The sequence below is a fragment of the Callithrix jacchus genome, chromosome 2 (assembly GCF_049354715.1).
Source record: "Callithrix jacchus isolate 240 chromosome 2, calJac240_pri, whole genome shotgun sequence".
Taxonomy (NCBI): Eukaryota; Metazoa; Chordata; class Mammalia; order Primates; family Cebidae; genus Callithrix; species Callithrix jacchus.
The window spans coordinates 156200100-156213541 of NC_133503.1; the positions used below are offsets into that span (position 1 = coordinate 156200100).

Sequence of the window (13442 nt, forward strand, 5' to 3'; positions counted from 1 at the left end):
GTATAAAATTTACTAGCAAGATTATTGATGTGTAAAATTGCTAGTACTACCATTACCTAAGAAACCAAATGGCACCACCACCCATTCTTGTTTTTTTAAAATTAACTTCCTCTGAGTCTCCTTTTTGGAGATCACCCACTCTTAACGAAACTTCCATCATTAACAATATTCTTTTAAAACATAAAGCTCTAAGATCTGACATACAATTGAATTCTTCAATGTAGGATAGCGTTAATGTTTACAAATCTACACAGGCTCTTTGGAAAATCCAACTTCAAAAAATGTCACTTTGTTTTTTTCCCCTTTTTAGATGGAGTCTCATTCTGTCGCCCAGGCTTGAGTGCAGTAGTGTGATCCCTGCTAACTGCAACCCCCGCCTCCCAGGTTCAAGCAATTCTTGTGCCTCCAGAGTAGCTGGGACTAGAGGTGCACACTACCACACCCATCTAATTTTTGTATTTTTAATAGAGGTGGGGTTTCACCATGTAGGCCAGGCTGGTCTTGACCTCATGACCTCAAATGATTCAGCTGCCTTGGCCTCCCAAAGCGCTGGGATTACAGGCATGAGCCACTGTGCCCAGACTATTTTTCTTCTTATAACAAGGCAGAACACTGTTTGCTACAAATGTTTAGTGTGACTCTCTCAGAAGTGAATACAGCATTCTATGAAATATTGTTTAGAAATGTGGAAGTAAAAAATATAGAAAGGAGGATTCAAAAAGTTCAAAATTTGGATAGTGGAAAGATATAAGATATAGAAAGAAGAGAAAACATGGGGAGTATCTCTTATTGACCGGAAGACCCACAAATTACTCCTGCTGAAGTTCTGGTCACAGACCATGGTTGCTATTCTGAGATTTCTATAATTATACAATCTTATAACCCACCTACCCTCTATAAGCAAAAGAACTTCATGTGACTGACTATATTAGTACTAATAACATCATAATTTTATATTGGTTCCTCCTTTTCAAAGCATACACAATTTTTCAGTTGATAGTTAAAGTATTTATACTGAGAACAGAAGTGTCAACATAAATACAATTTAGTAATCTGATGAGTGTTCACAGGCACATTGGCTTAGTTGAGAATAAGAAGACAGAAAAAATGGTAGGAAAACTTAGGAGCCAGGAGACCAGAGCTCTGTTTCCTGCAAAGGTGGTATAGCCTTTATTATTAACCTCACTTTATTTATGAATATATACATATAGAAATCAAATAGTAACAACTTAACATCCATTGTATCTCATAGAAACAACATTCATCCACTGGAAGAAGCCACTGTTCTTCCAGCCATTCAGTTTCTACCCTTATTCTCCTTCAGTTCCTGTGTTTTGTAGTTCTTTTCTAGGTTGCTGCCACCACCAGTTTAAGGCCTTTTAATTCTTCCCATAGCCCCATTCTAACTAATCTTTCTGCCTCCTTGACTCCAATCCATCCTTCACCAAGATTAGTCTTCCTTAAGTTAATCCCAAACTTACTGCCCAGTTCAAAACTTTCAAACAGTTTTCACTGTATCACATTAACCTCAGTCTTCTACCCTGGCATTTAAGCACTTCTATAATATGGACAGAACTATTTTCTAGCCTTCTTTTTAATTACTCCCCTGAGAAGTAACCAACTAGTTAAATCACGTTGCTAATTGTTTTTTATAAATGCAGAATGTACTTTCTCATCAGTTCACTTTGTTTCTTCCTCTTGAAATATTCTCCTAGTGTCTGCATATGAAGTCCATCCAAACAATCCCTCATGGTTCACTCTCATACCAATCTATTCCATGAAGTCTTTCATATCCTACCCTCCTTCAACTATACACAATCTCTCTTTCAACCTCCACTAAATATAATTTGTGCTTTTATTTTTCGACTCTATTTGCTCAGTTCTCAATTAGTGAAGTTCCAATTTGGGTAATGGCAGAATAGTATATCAGATTCATCTGCCTAACTATAAACTCTGGACAAAGCAGAAAAATAATTTTCAGAGACTGACTACTAAGCAGGAAAGAAACCTAGAGAATTCAATATCTTTGAAAAAAAAAAGGGAATCACAATGGATTAGATCCAACTTTATACAGTGTTTCCCCTAAAGGTATTGTCTAGGCTAGACAAGCTAGGAACATTGAGAACTCAAGCAAAAAGCGGTAATCTTAGTGGAAAGAGCCTGGAGATGGATCCAGGATTGCCAGAGCAGCTGGAAAAGAGTAATTCACAGAGCTAAGAGCTTTTGAACTGTACATGACAGAGCAAGGCTTCAAAATGATAACTAGGAAGGATGAAAAGAGCTGAGCAAAGATTTCAGTAGCGGCCTGCTACAGTGGAGACTGAGTGTAAAGGGAGAATATGGTAAACACCTTGTGCTTTCCATCAAAACTTCAGAAAGGCTATGCCTTTTTTTTTAACACTAGGTTCCAAGACTACTAAGGGTAAAACTGAAACAGATCCACTCCAACAATGCATATTCCTCCACAAGTTCGAGGAGATCTGTCCATCAGTAATTTGTCTGTTCGAACAAAACTTATCAAGATGCTACTGTCATTAACTTGAAAAGCATAAAGGATCAGATAATTAATCGATTATTGTTATTTTATATAAATTGTTTGAATATTAACTAGTGACTGTGTCAGGGGTTAATTAGCATATTAGAAAGCCACATATCCACTAAAAGATATATACAAGATTCTTCATTTTAGTACTATATTATACATAATAATCCAAACAGAAATTTATACAAATAAGCAAAAAAGCCAGTCACAAAAGAGCACATAAAGGATGATTCTCTTTAATTACATAAAAGAAGAAAGGCAAAACTATGTTTCTAGAAATGAGAACAGTGGTTACATCTGGAAGGCTGAAATCAGAAAAAAGCATGCGATAAAATGGGAACTTCTGAGGTACTGGAAATGCTATTTCCCAATCTGGGTATTTGTCATATGTGTGTGTTCAGGCTGTAAAAATTCATGAAGCTGTATGCTTCTGATCTGTATACTTAATGTATATTTTGATAAAGTTTTAAAAGCAATATTAAGCCTGGCAAAATAATACATTGTATCTGTTCATAGTTTCAAGATTAATCCCCCCACCACCACCCCTGGCCCCAAGACAGAGTCTCACACTGTTACCCGGATGGAGTGCAGTGGCACGATCTTGGCTCACCATAACCTCTGCCTTCTGGGTTTGAGTGATTCTCCTGCCTCAGCCTCCCGAGTAGCTGGGAATACAGGCGCCCACCACCATGCTCGGCTCATTTTTTGTATTTTTGGTAGAGATGGGTTTTCAGTATGTTGGCCAGGCTGGTCTCAAACTCCTTACCTTGTGATTGGCCCACTTTGGCCTCCCAAAGTGCTAGGATTACAGGCGTGACCCACTGTGCCCAGCCCCAAGGTTGATTTTAGATATTTTTCCTCCAATATCATTTTCATGTACTAGATACTAATGAATATCGGTAAGCCAAAAGATGTCGAAAATTGTTTCATAATTATAATGTCCATTATTGGTTGGCAGATTACTTTTTGTTCTACACCATAAAACAGGCTTTGTGAAGATACCTACCATTTGTGAATTTCAATGATCATTTTCTGCTTATGAGCAAAGTCTATTTAATATTCAGAACAGATGTAAATGTCAATACAACATAAAAATTAGTATTGTAAATATCAACTGACACTTCAACTAAAAGAACTCTTCATGCATAAAAGATATTGGTGAAACATTCTGGCAATGAGAATTTTTATTAGATGCCCTCTGAATGGCACAGAACAGCAAGTGAATGAGTTTCTTCTTGGGAGGCTTAGCTTATTTACTTATTTTTTAGTTTAAGTATCAATAGCAGTTGTAAGTGGCTCTAAATGCTGTTAGTTTGATTAGCACCTCTTAGAAATATCAGGTGGTCATTTTTCTGCAAATAGAATAGACATATATAATAAAGACCATAGAGAAAAAATATATAATACTAAAACCAATATATTAATAAATGCTTTTGTTATTTAAAAATATTTATAAGGTAAGAAATGTCAAATAGCTGGGCAAAGACTAAAATTATATTCTGCTATAGAAGTGTACGTGTGTACACTCCCACCACCCTGCTTCAGGCCAATTCCACTGAGTGAATGCAAAAATGTTAAATACATATTAACAAATCAAGTAATGTACTTTAAAAATAATACATCTATGTCCAATGATAACATATTTAATTGTATCAGAAAATATTTAACTGAAATTCACTACATGTCAACAGACTAAAGAAAATGTCCTTCAATAGCTGTTACAAAAACATTAAATAAAATTCAATACCCATTCTGATTAAAAAAAATTATTAGTAGATCAAGATTAGAAAATAACTTTGTCCACTGTATTATATCAGAAACATTTCTGCTAAAGAAGGAAAGAGGCAATAAGGATGTTGGATATCACCACTAATATTCAACCTTGCAAATTACAGCCAATGCAACAAGGCAAGAAAGAGAAATTGGCCATAAGGAGAAAACAAACTGCTACTATTGTTAGATTATACAACTAAAAAATCAAAGTGAATCCCCTGAAAAACCATGAGAACTAAAGTACATAATGTGGCTTATATGCAAAATCAACTTTAAATATTAGCAGTACTCAACTAGAAAATGTAATGAAGAAACATCATCTGAGATAGTGATAAAACTATCTAGGCCTAATTTTAATAAGAAATATAAAAACATTTCATCAAAAGACATATAAACTTAAATATATGCATATACTTTTAAACATACACTGAAAAAAGTCTGGAAGGATATATACCAAATTATTGTGGGGGCTTCTATGGAGAGGAGTAACTGGTTAATGTTCCTGGCTTATTCTACATATATTATAAAACATATAGTTTAAATCTACAGTGCAAACACAGTCATTTACTTGCTCAAAAGTCAGTAATGAAATGAAAAGTAGAATCCTTATATATTTAAATTTCATAAAAAAACTGAATCACCTGATCAAAGCAAATTTTAAAAGCAAGGATTGGCAATGTTTTAGAACAGTTAAAGGAGAAGGATGATGCAGGCAATACTTTCATTTGCTACTTACTAATAATCAAAAGAACTATATGTAAACCTAAGTGAGATGTCCACTTTAATGACTTAAGGCTTGAGGACTCAAGTGATGAGACAATTTGCAACGTCTACATTAGTGCACATCTCTGCTTAAACTGTTTGACCTTCTATGTCCAAAATAACATGGAACAAATTCTTGTTTCCAGAAGCTGAATGACAGAATCGTAATTTTCTAATGAAAAAGTACTTTAAAAATTTAACACAGAAGTCATATTTTCAGAATGTGATTAACACATAAGTATTGAGTTCAATGTTCACCGAGTTTAAATAACCAATGTACATTAATACAGCTGAGGAAAAAAAATCAATTTTAGGTGTTATCAAAATTAAAGTCTTACTTACAGAAATAAATGAAAAGTATTTACTAACCTACAAGGTAAAAGATTATAAAAAAATGAAATTAATAACCAATAGTAATCTTCAGCAGCTTGTTACAATATCAGACAAGGATAAGTCATGCTCTCTCTCTCCAACAAGATCAAGGAGATTTAAAAGTAAAACACCTGTGTCAAACCCAAAAGATAATTCCACACCTTAAGATATTTTTCCGCACCTTACGATATTTTTCATGTTTACACAAAGATAATCTTTTACCTTTGAGTTCTAACATTTAAAGACTCAGGTAATTAAAAGAGCATAGAATAAGCTCCACTTTGAATGAGAAAAGAAATGTAAATATAGTACTTTAAAATATGAATTTGGAAATCTAAAAACAAAGATCAAACACATTTATCCTAAAATCCTACAAGTGAACAAAAGTGGCCTTTCAAAAAAATATTATAGATAAGCAGATAACAATACAATTTTTTCAGTATATTAAAAAAAAAAAAAAAACCATGTTCATAGTCATGAAGCCCATTTTCACAATAATGATCCTTCCTCTCAGTCCCCCCTGAGGAAAATATAGGGGAAAACATTTAAGATTTCAAATTTCTGTCACAAAAATTACCATTGTAACTTTGTAAAATTACCTTTTCCATTAGCACTGTCTCTGCTGCACAATGAAATGTGTCTTTTCCTGTGTATTTAATAGCAAGACAGTTAAAAAAAACCTTCCAAAGGTATACAAAAATTATCTCTGCAGGTATTACATTTGTCATATTTCTTATAGTGCACACTTCTAATCCTCTGCAATACTCTTACATCAGCAGGGTTAGATGTCTGTTAAATCCTCCAAGCCATTCCACCTAGACAGAAGTAATCTGTTAGAAAAAATGAATACAGTTAAGTCCAAGATCCCCTAAATTAGGAAACCTTGTGGCTTTGGAAACAAATATATTCTAGGTATAGGATGGACAGTCATTTCTCTTTTAGAATATCCTAAAATCATTCCTTGACCCACAGCAAAAAACACATTAAAATATTAATATTCCCTTTTCTCCATTAAATACAGTAGTTTTCCTGATGAAAAAAAATACATCTATATGAATATATCTAGCCAGACATATCTTACACATTAAAAAATTTTTAAATATTAAAAAAAATTTAAAATATTCTACGTTATTATAGTTGTAAAATAAAACATAATTGTAAAATAAAACAAAAATGGTGAGAACACAAACTATGGTCAACCCATTAATTTATCTGGGACACAGGTTTATTTCTTAGTTAGGTAATAAAATTTAATTAGATGATCTTGAAAAACCTTCAGCTTGCAATTCCAACAATTTTATAAAAAGCTTCAAAATATTTAACAAAAAGAAGTCAGAATTCAATATGTCCAAGCAGTAATTCATATAATATACTATTGTTGTGAATTAAAATGCTAAAAAAGAGTCCCTGTTGTCTGTTATAATAAAATAAGTAAATATTTTAATAATAATTTTTTCTTATATTTTTTCATGCTACTGGTTGTTTAACATCAGAACAAAAAGAAGTAATGAATTTTTACAGAATATTCAAGATTCAAAACAATGTCTCAGATAAACCAACTGCAGACAGGGTCTATTGCTTCAAAAAACTTTTACTTCAGCAAAACTACATTTTGAAAAGAACTTTACCTCCCAAACATGTACTGTATCTCATTTTCAATCAATATGTACTAAAAACAGCATTTCCATATTTATGCACAATAGGTTATAGTTTTGTCTTAAAGCAGCAATTAAATCACTAAGTATTTCCTAATTTATTATGCTGTTTCTAGACTAAGCAATATTGTAATAATGATTGTGTGAACCTTTGTGCAAACACAGCAAAGTAAAACTTTATTTAAACAGCTCTCTAATGGGCTTTAGGACACGCTATCCCCAAAATATGGCACCTTGGCATTTGAGAAAACAGCAAAGCAGGAAGGTCTCTCTGACACTCCCCTGAAGCAGAACATAACAGAATTCTCTGACCTTCTGAAGTCAGTCCTAAGACCCTCATTCCAGAAGTGTCTACCCTACAACAGGAGGAATAGAATGTCCTTGTTTCTGAAGACACAGGGACATAGACAAGAATCTGAACAAACAGGTCTGGCTAAGTTCTTCCTAGTTTATGACCATTAGATCATAAACTTTGTCCAACCATCCTTCTGTATGACTGTCCACTCTTCATCAAAACTAAGCATAAAAATACACATATTTCCCTGTTTTTTTGGGGGGGGTCTTCATTTCTGAAGGCCCCTGTATTACATAAATCTTATACAAAATGAAATTGTATGCTAGTCTCTTGTTGAACTACCTTTTGTTATAGGTGTCTGAGCCACAAATCCTGCAATAGATATGAGGAAGATATTACTTTTTCTCTTCTACATCACTCAAAAATTCTTATATGAAATGTTTTACCCATAAACAATTTAGAGTATAAAAGGCGCAAATACTCAAATAATGATTTATTACTGAATGCTGCTGGGAATGCATTACTACAGTGAGTCTGCAGAATAGATGAATATGTAAAAATCTCGTGATTGAAAAACAGTAATCATTAACATTTCAATTGCTGGATAGGGACAAATTTTTTCCTTATAAATTCCTTTGGCTTCTAGAAGCATGTGGTTTACAAAATGACTCCATATGTTACATGAAACACAAAAAGGATACCACAGCACCTACTCTTCAAAAGAAAACATACAAATGGCCAATGAACATGAAAAATCCTCAACGGTACTAATCATCACAGAAACACAAATCAAAACTACCGTGAGATACCAGTCAGAACGGCTATTGTTGGCAAGGATGCAAAGAAAAGAAAATACTTATACCCTGATGGTGGGAATGTAAAGCAGTTCAACCCCTATGGAATACAGTATGGAGATTTCTCCCAGAACTAAACACACAACTACCATTTGATCTAGCAATCTTACTAGGGTATCTACCCAAAGGAAAATAACTTATTTTATCAACAAGAAACCATTCACGATAGCAAAATCAAGGAATCAACATAAGTGTCCATCAACAATGGACTGGATAAAGAAATGTGGTATATAAACACCAAGGAATACTACTCAGCAATAAAAAAGAATTAAATCATGTCCTTTGTAGCAACATGGATGCAGCTTGAGGCCTAAGTGAATTAATACAGAAACAAAATCAATACTGCATCTTATCATTTTTAAGTGAAAGCTAAACAGTGGGTACACATGGATATAAAGATGGAAACAATAAACACTGAGAACTCCAAAAGAGGGGAGGAGGGAAGAGCACAAGAGTTGAAAAAATACCTATTGGGCGCTGTGTTTACTGTTTGGGTAATGGGTTCACTAGAAGCCCAAACCTAGCATCACCCAATATATTCATGTAACAAACCTGCACATGTACCACCGGATCTAAAATTTAAAAAGAACAAATATTCAATTATGTATAAATGGCCTTAGACTAAAGGGCGTCTAAAATTTCCATGAATGGGAGATACTCTAAATCACTTTATTATGAAACCAAACACAAGATAGAAAATATAGATTCCTATTGTTTCTGATACAAGGTGCCAAAGAGCATCCCCTCACCTTTGCATAATCAAATGTCTACAAGTCACAGATGTAGCTATACCTATGAAAGAGGATGATCAGAGTTGTAACAAAAAAGCAGAGATCATGGGGCATCTTAGAATTCTGCCTATCACAACCACTCTTGTACAAAAATGTGATCTAACATTTCACATTGGTGGGCATATTATGTTTTTGTAAGAAAAAAAATGGTCTCAGAAAGTTTTCTCCTTGATACTGGGCTTTTGATCCTCAGCATCTTTACTTTTGGGGGCCAGAAAATTCTTTCTTGATTGCAAAGGAGAGCAGTCCTGTGTCTCACAGTATTGCCATTATTAACTAGATGTCAGCAGAAGCCACCAGTTGTTACAACCAGGAATGTCTCCAGACACTGGCAAATGTCTTAAGGATACAAAAGCACCTTTAGTTGAGAACCACTGCTTTTGTCTATGTATGACCATACTTACAGATGCAGGCACCACCAGGAATCTCTTGAAACAGTAAGGTGCACTGGGAAATCTGACCTGGTATTTATTCTTTGAAGTTAGGGTTAATGGGAGACTTCTGTTTTCTTGACAAGTATTGAGACTATACAACCCACCAGAGCAACATTACTTAGGAAAATTATCTTATGTATGAAAAAGTTTGGAAGCCAAATGTTCCTCCATCTGTTGTTTGCCAGAAACTGGGTAGATTCCGTTTTCCATTTGGAAGCTCCCCTTTCAAACAATTCCAAGGCAAGGTCTTGTACTACTTCCACAGGAGACATGACAATTATGGGCTTCCAGGGAGATGAGGTGATTCCATCCCTTCCTTATAACCATGACTTGGCGGCCTCATCTCACATATACAGATTCACTCCAAAGACTAAACTGGGTAAGTATCTGTTTCTCAGCTTTATTATCAGTGAGTGCTCAAGACTCTACCTAGGTGGTTTGATAAAGCAGAATATTCTTAGCAAAGTGTTTCATTTTCATTCTCATACTTTTAATTTTATAACAAACTGAATTTTTTTTTTTTTTTTTTGAGACGGAGTTTTGCTCTTGTTGACCAGGCTGGAGTGCAACGGCACAACCTCCGCCTCCTAGCTTCAAGTGATTCTCTGCCTCAGCCTCCCAAGTAGCTGGGGTTACAGGCATGCGCCACCACAACCGGCTACTTTTGTATTTTTTTTAGTAGAGATGGGGTTTCTCCATGTTGGTCAGGCTGGTCTCGAACTCCTGACTTCAGGTGATCTGCCCGCCTTGGCCTCCCAAAATGTTGGGATTACAGGAATGAGCCACTGCTCCCAGTCCACACCGAATAACTAATCTTATTAACAAATCTGTGGAAGTACATTTGTATTTTTTGTGAATGTTCTAATTGAATTCGTGTTATCTGACTTTTTCTCATTTAAAATTAAACTGCATTTAAAATTTTAAATTTAAAAAATCTGATTTAAACTGCAACGAGGAAAAAAAATTTAAAATTGTTCCTATACATCATTTGCCTAATATAATTCTATCTAAACTGCAACACGAGAGATGTTTTCTAAAAAAAAAAAAAAAAGTCTCCCAAGTAATCAACAGGAAATGATGTTGAATATTATACTTTTCTCAAACAAGACAGTTTACATTTTCTAAGTTTATAACTACCTTCAACTGGAGACTGCACTAAGAGTTTCAATGTGAATGACAATTTTCTAGCTTATCTGCCTAATGTTTTCTCTAATGGTAGCTTTTTAAATTTAACTAGAATCAGCCCTCCTACTTAACATCTGGGCCCGATTCCATTATGGAGAATTAGGTCACTGACTTCATTAGTGCTAGAAGAATCTATTCTAATACACTGTTAAAAAGCAATTTAATGGCCAAGCATGGTGGCTCACACCTATAATCCCAGCACTTTTCAAGGCTGAGGTGGGCACATCGCTTAAAGCCAGGAGTTTGGGACCAGCCTGGGCAACAAAGCAAAACTCCACTTCTACAAAAAGATAAAAAAAATTAGCCAGGTGCTGTGGCATGCACCCATATTCCCAGCTACTTGGGAGGTTGAAGTGGGAGGACCGCTTGATCATCCAGGAGGAGTTCAAGGCTGCAGTGAGCTAGGATCACATCACTGCACTCCAGCCTGGGCAATGGGGCAAGATCCCATCTCTAAAGAAAATAATAAATAAAAATAAAAAGTAATTTATTAATCACAATATCTCAGTAACTTCAAAGTTTCCCTCAAGTTAACAAATTTCTAAATTCACCTAGTTCCTACCCCCCCTTACAAACAAAAAAGATATATATATTTATAAAACAAAGAAGTTTTATTGTAATTTTAAAATAAAGTGTCACTATGTTATAAACACCATTCACAGAGTATCTTAGATAAAATAGTGGAGACAAGTTCCAGAACCCCCAGTGGATGCTTAAAAATGTGATTAATATCAAACCCTGTATTTTCCTAAACATGTAGACCTATGACAAAGTATAACTTATAAATTAAATTAGGCATAGTAAAAAATTAACAATAAGTTGTAATAAAATTGAACAATTATAACAATATACTATAAGAAAAGTTATATTTGGGAGGCTGAGGCGGGTGGATCATGAGGTCAAGAAATCGAGACCATCCTGGTCAACATGGTGAAACCCCGTCTCTACTAAAAATACAAAAAATTAGCTGGGCATGGTGGCGCGTGCCTGTAATCCCAGCTACTCAGGAGGCTGAGGCAGGAGAATTGCCTGAATCCAAGAGGTGGAGGTTGCGGCGAGAGATCGCGCCATTGCACTCCAGCCTGGGTAACAAGAGCAAAACTCCGTCTCAAAAAAAAAAAAGTTATATAAGTGTAGTCTCTCTCCATCTCTTGAAATATCTTATTGTACTGTCTGTTGGATAACCAAAACCATAGAAAGCGAAACTGCAGGTAAGGGGGGCCTACTGTATACACATCTCTGGGTTTCATGATAACACAGCTCTCAATATCAGTCATTGTTATCTAGTAAGTAGTACTTTGCAAAAGACTATGTCATAGTTTATTGTGCTAAGCCATATTTATATGAATATATAAATATATATAATGTATATCTTTGAGCAGTGATAGCCAACAGTGTCAAAAAGTCCTGTTATACTGAACATAAAAGTTTGAAAATCATATTTAAAAGAAAAATATACACAGTAAGAGAGAGCTGACAATATTCACCTTAAACTAAAGTACTCACGTTGATGCCCAACCCATCAAAGGATTTTCCCATCGCTCCCTGGTATCAAATTCCATCTTCCATTTCTTTGTGTTGTTTACTCCAGACTGCATGTTATTGCGAGCAGGAACAAAGATTCTGACTTTTCTAGTTTTTACATGCTCTTCTGGAACACCAGTTAAAGTAGTGATATCCTATAGGAAAGCAAAAAAATAACAAACAAAAAAACTATGTTTCAAACAGCCTACATACTCACTAATGTACTTTTGTTGTTTCCTATTTCATGCAACTTTATTCAGATTTGTTCATGAATTGAGATAAACTTGCTGGTTTATTTCACTACCACTCTGATACTTTACAACATAAATTGCTATTTAGATACCTGTAAATGGTTTATTTAGGGGGTAGTGTTAGGAGACAGTGAAAAAGGGTCTTTAAAAAAATGTATGCCCTTTTTTCCGACAAAGTATTGGTATTTTCTGAAGAGACTGTTTGCTTGCAGAAGAGCCTATAGTCAACATGCTCTTATTTTGTGAGCAAGTGTAACTAGTCAGAGGAGAAAAAATATAAGGGACATATAAAAAGTAAATCTATATCTATATATTTAAATCTTAAATAGAAGATAATCTGTTACTTATAGTTTCTGTGTCAAATTGCTTGCTCACAGGACATTACCTTCAGAGGGAAACCTGAACCTTTTTTAAAGAATTAAAAGTAACAACTTTAATTAGCATTTTGATTTATCTTCCTTTGGTGAAACCTACTAAAGAGAATGAGACAATCAAACATATTCTGCAAAAGTAACTCCAAAAAGTGGCACAATTTTTGCCAAAATGTGAGATGCAAACAATGGTAACTTTAACTCAATTTTTCTATAATTTTATCCAGTAACAAATGATCATTTAGAAAATGCACAGAATTCTGACACCCCAGAGTAGACACATTAATCAAAACATAGTGGCAGTCAGGACACAAATTAGTAAAGTAATTCAGAGTTTAAAACTTATTTATGCCTAGTGTTCCATTACTGGAACACTAAGTATGTGGGAGTTATTTATATCCTACTGCTCAAGGTCATTGCCAAAGTCTGGTCTCAAAAATTAAAAAAATTGCAAGCTACGCCATAAATGCATTAAATCTCCATTTAGTAACAGTAAAATAGGTAAAATACTTTATGTGATCAAAGTAAATCACACTGGGGTATACCATATCCTTATTAATGAAGCATTTGAAAAATCATGGTTCATTTACTAACATACATTTTGGATAACTTGATAAAAACAACAGTTAACAT

At 34.5% G+C, this 13442-nt stretch overlaps 1 protein-coding gene across 5 annotated transcripts in view; it reads right to left on the minus strand.

The window, feature by feature from the left end:
• The window catches only part of NDUFS4 (NADH:ubiquinone oxidoreductase subunit S4), a 128902-nt gene that overhangs the window by 21935 nt on the left and 93525 nt on the right, over positions 1-13442 (minus strand). For 2 of the 5 annotated variants that reach the window (XR_013532313.1, XM_017969927.4), the window contains exon 3: positions 12151-12342. Coding sequence is in view for 4 of the 5 variants with exons in the window: in XM_017969927.4 (XP_017825416.1) it covers positions 12166-12342 (177 nt within the window). In the remaining variant the exon portion in view is untranslated. Of the gene's footprint in view, positions 1-6007; positions 6096-12150; positions 12343-13442 lie in introns of those variants that run through there. The other 3 variants (XM_017969926.4, XM_002744985.7, XM_008992076.6) reach the window with 2 other exon arrangements.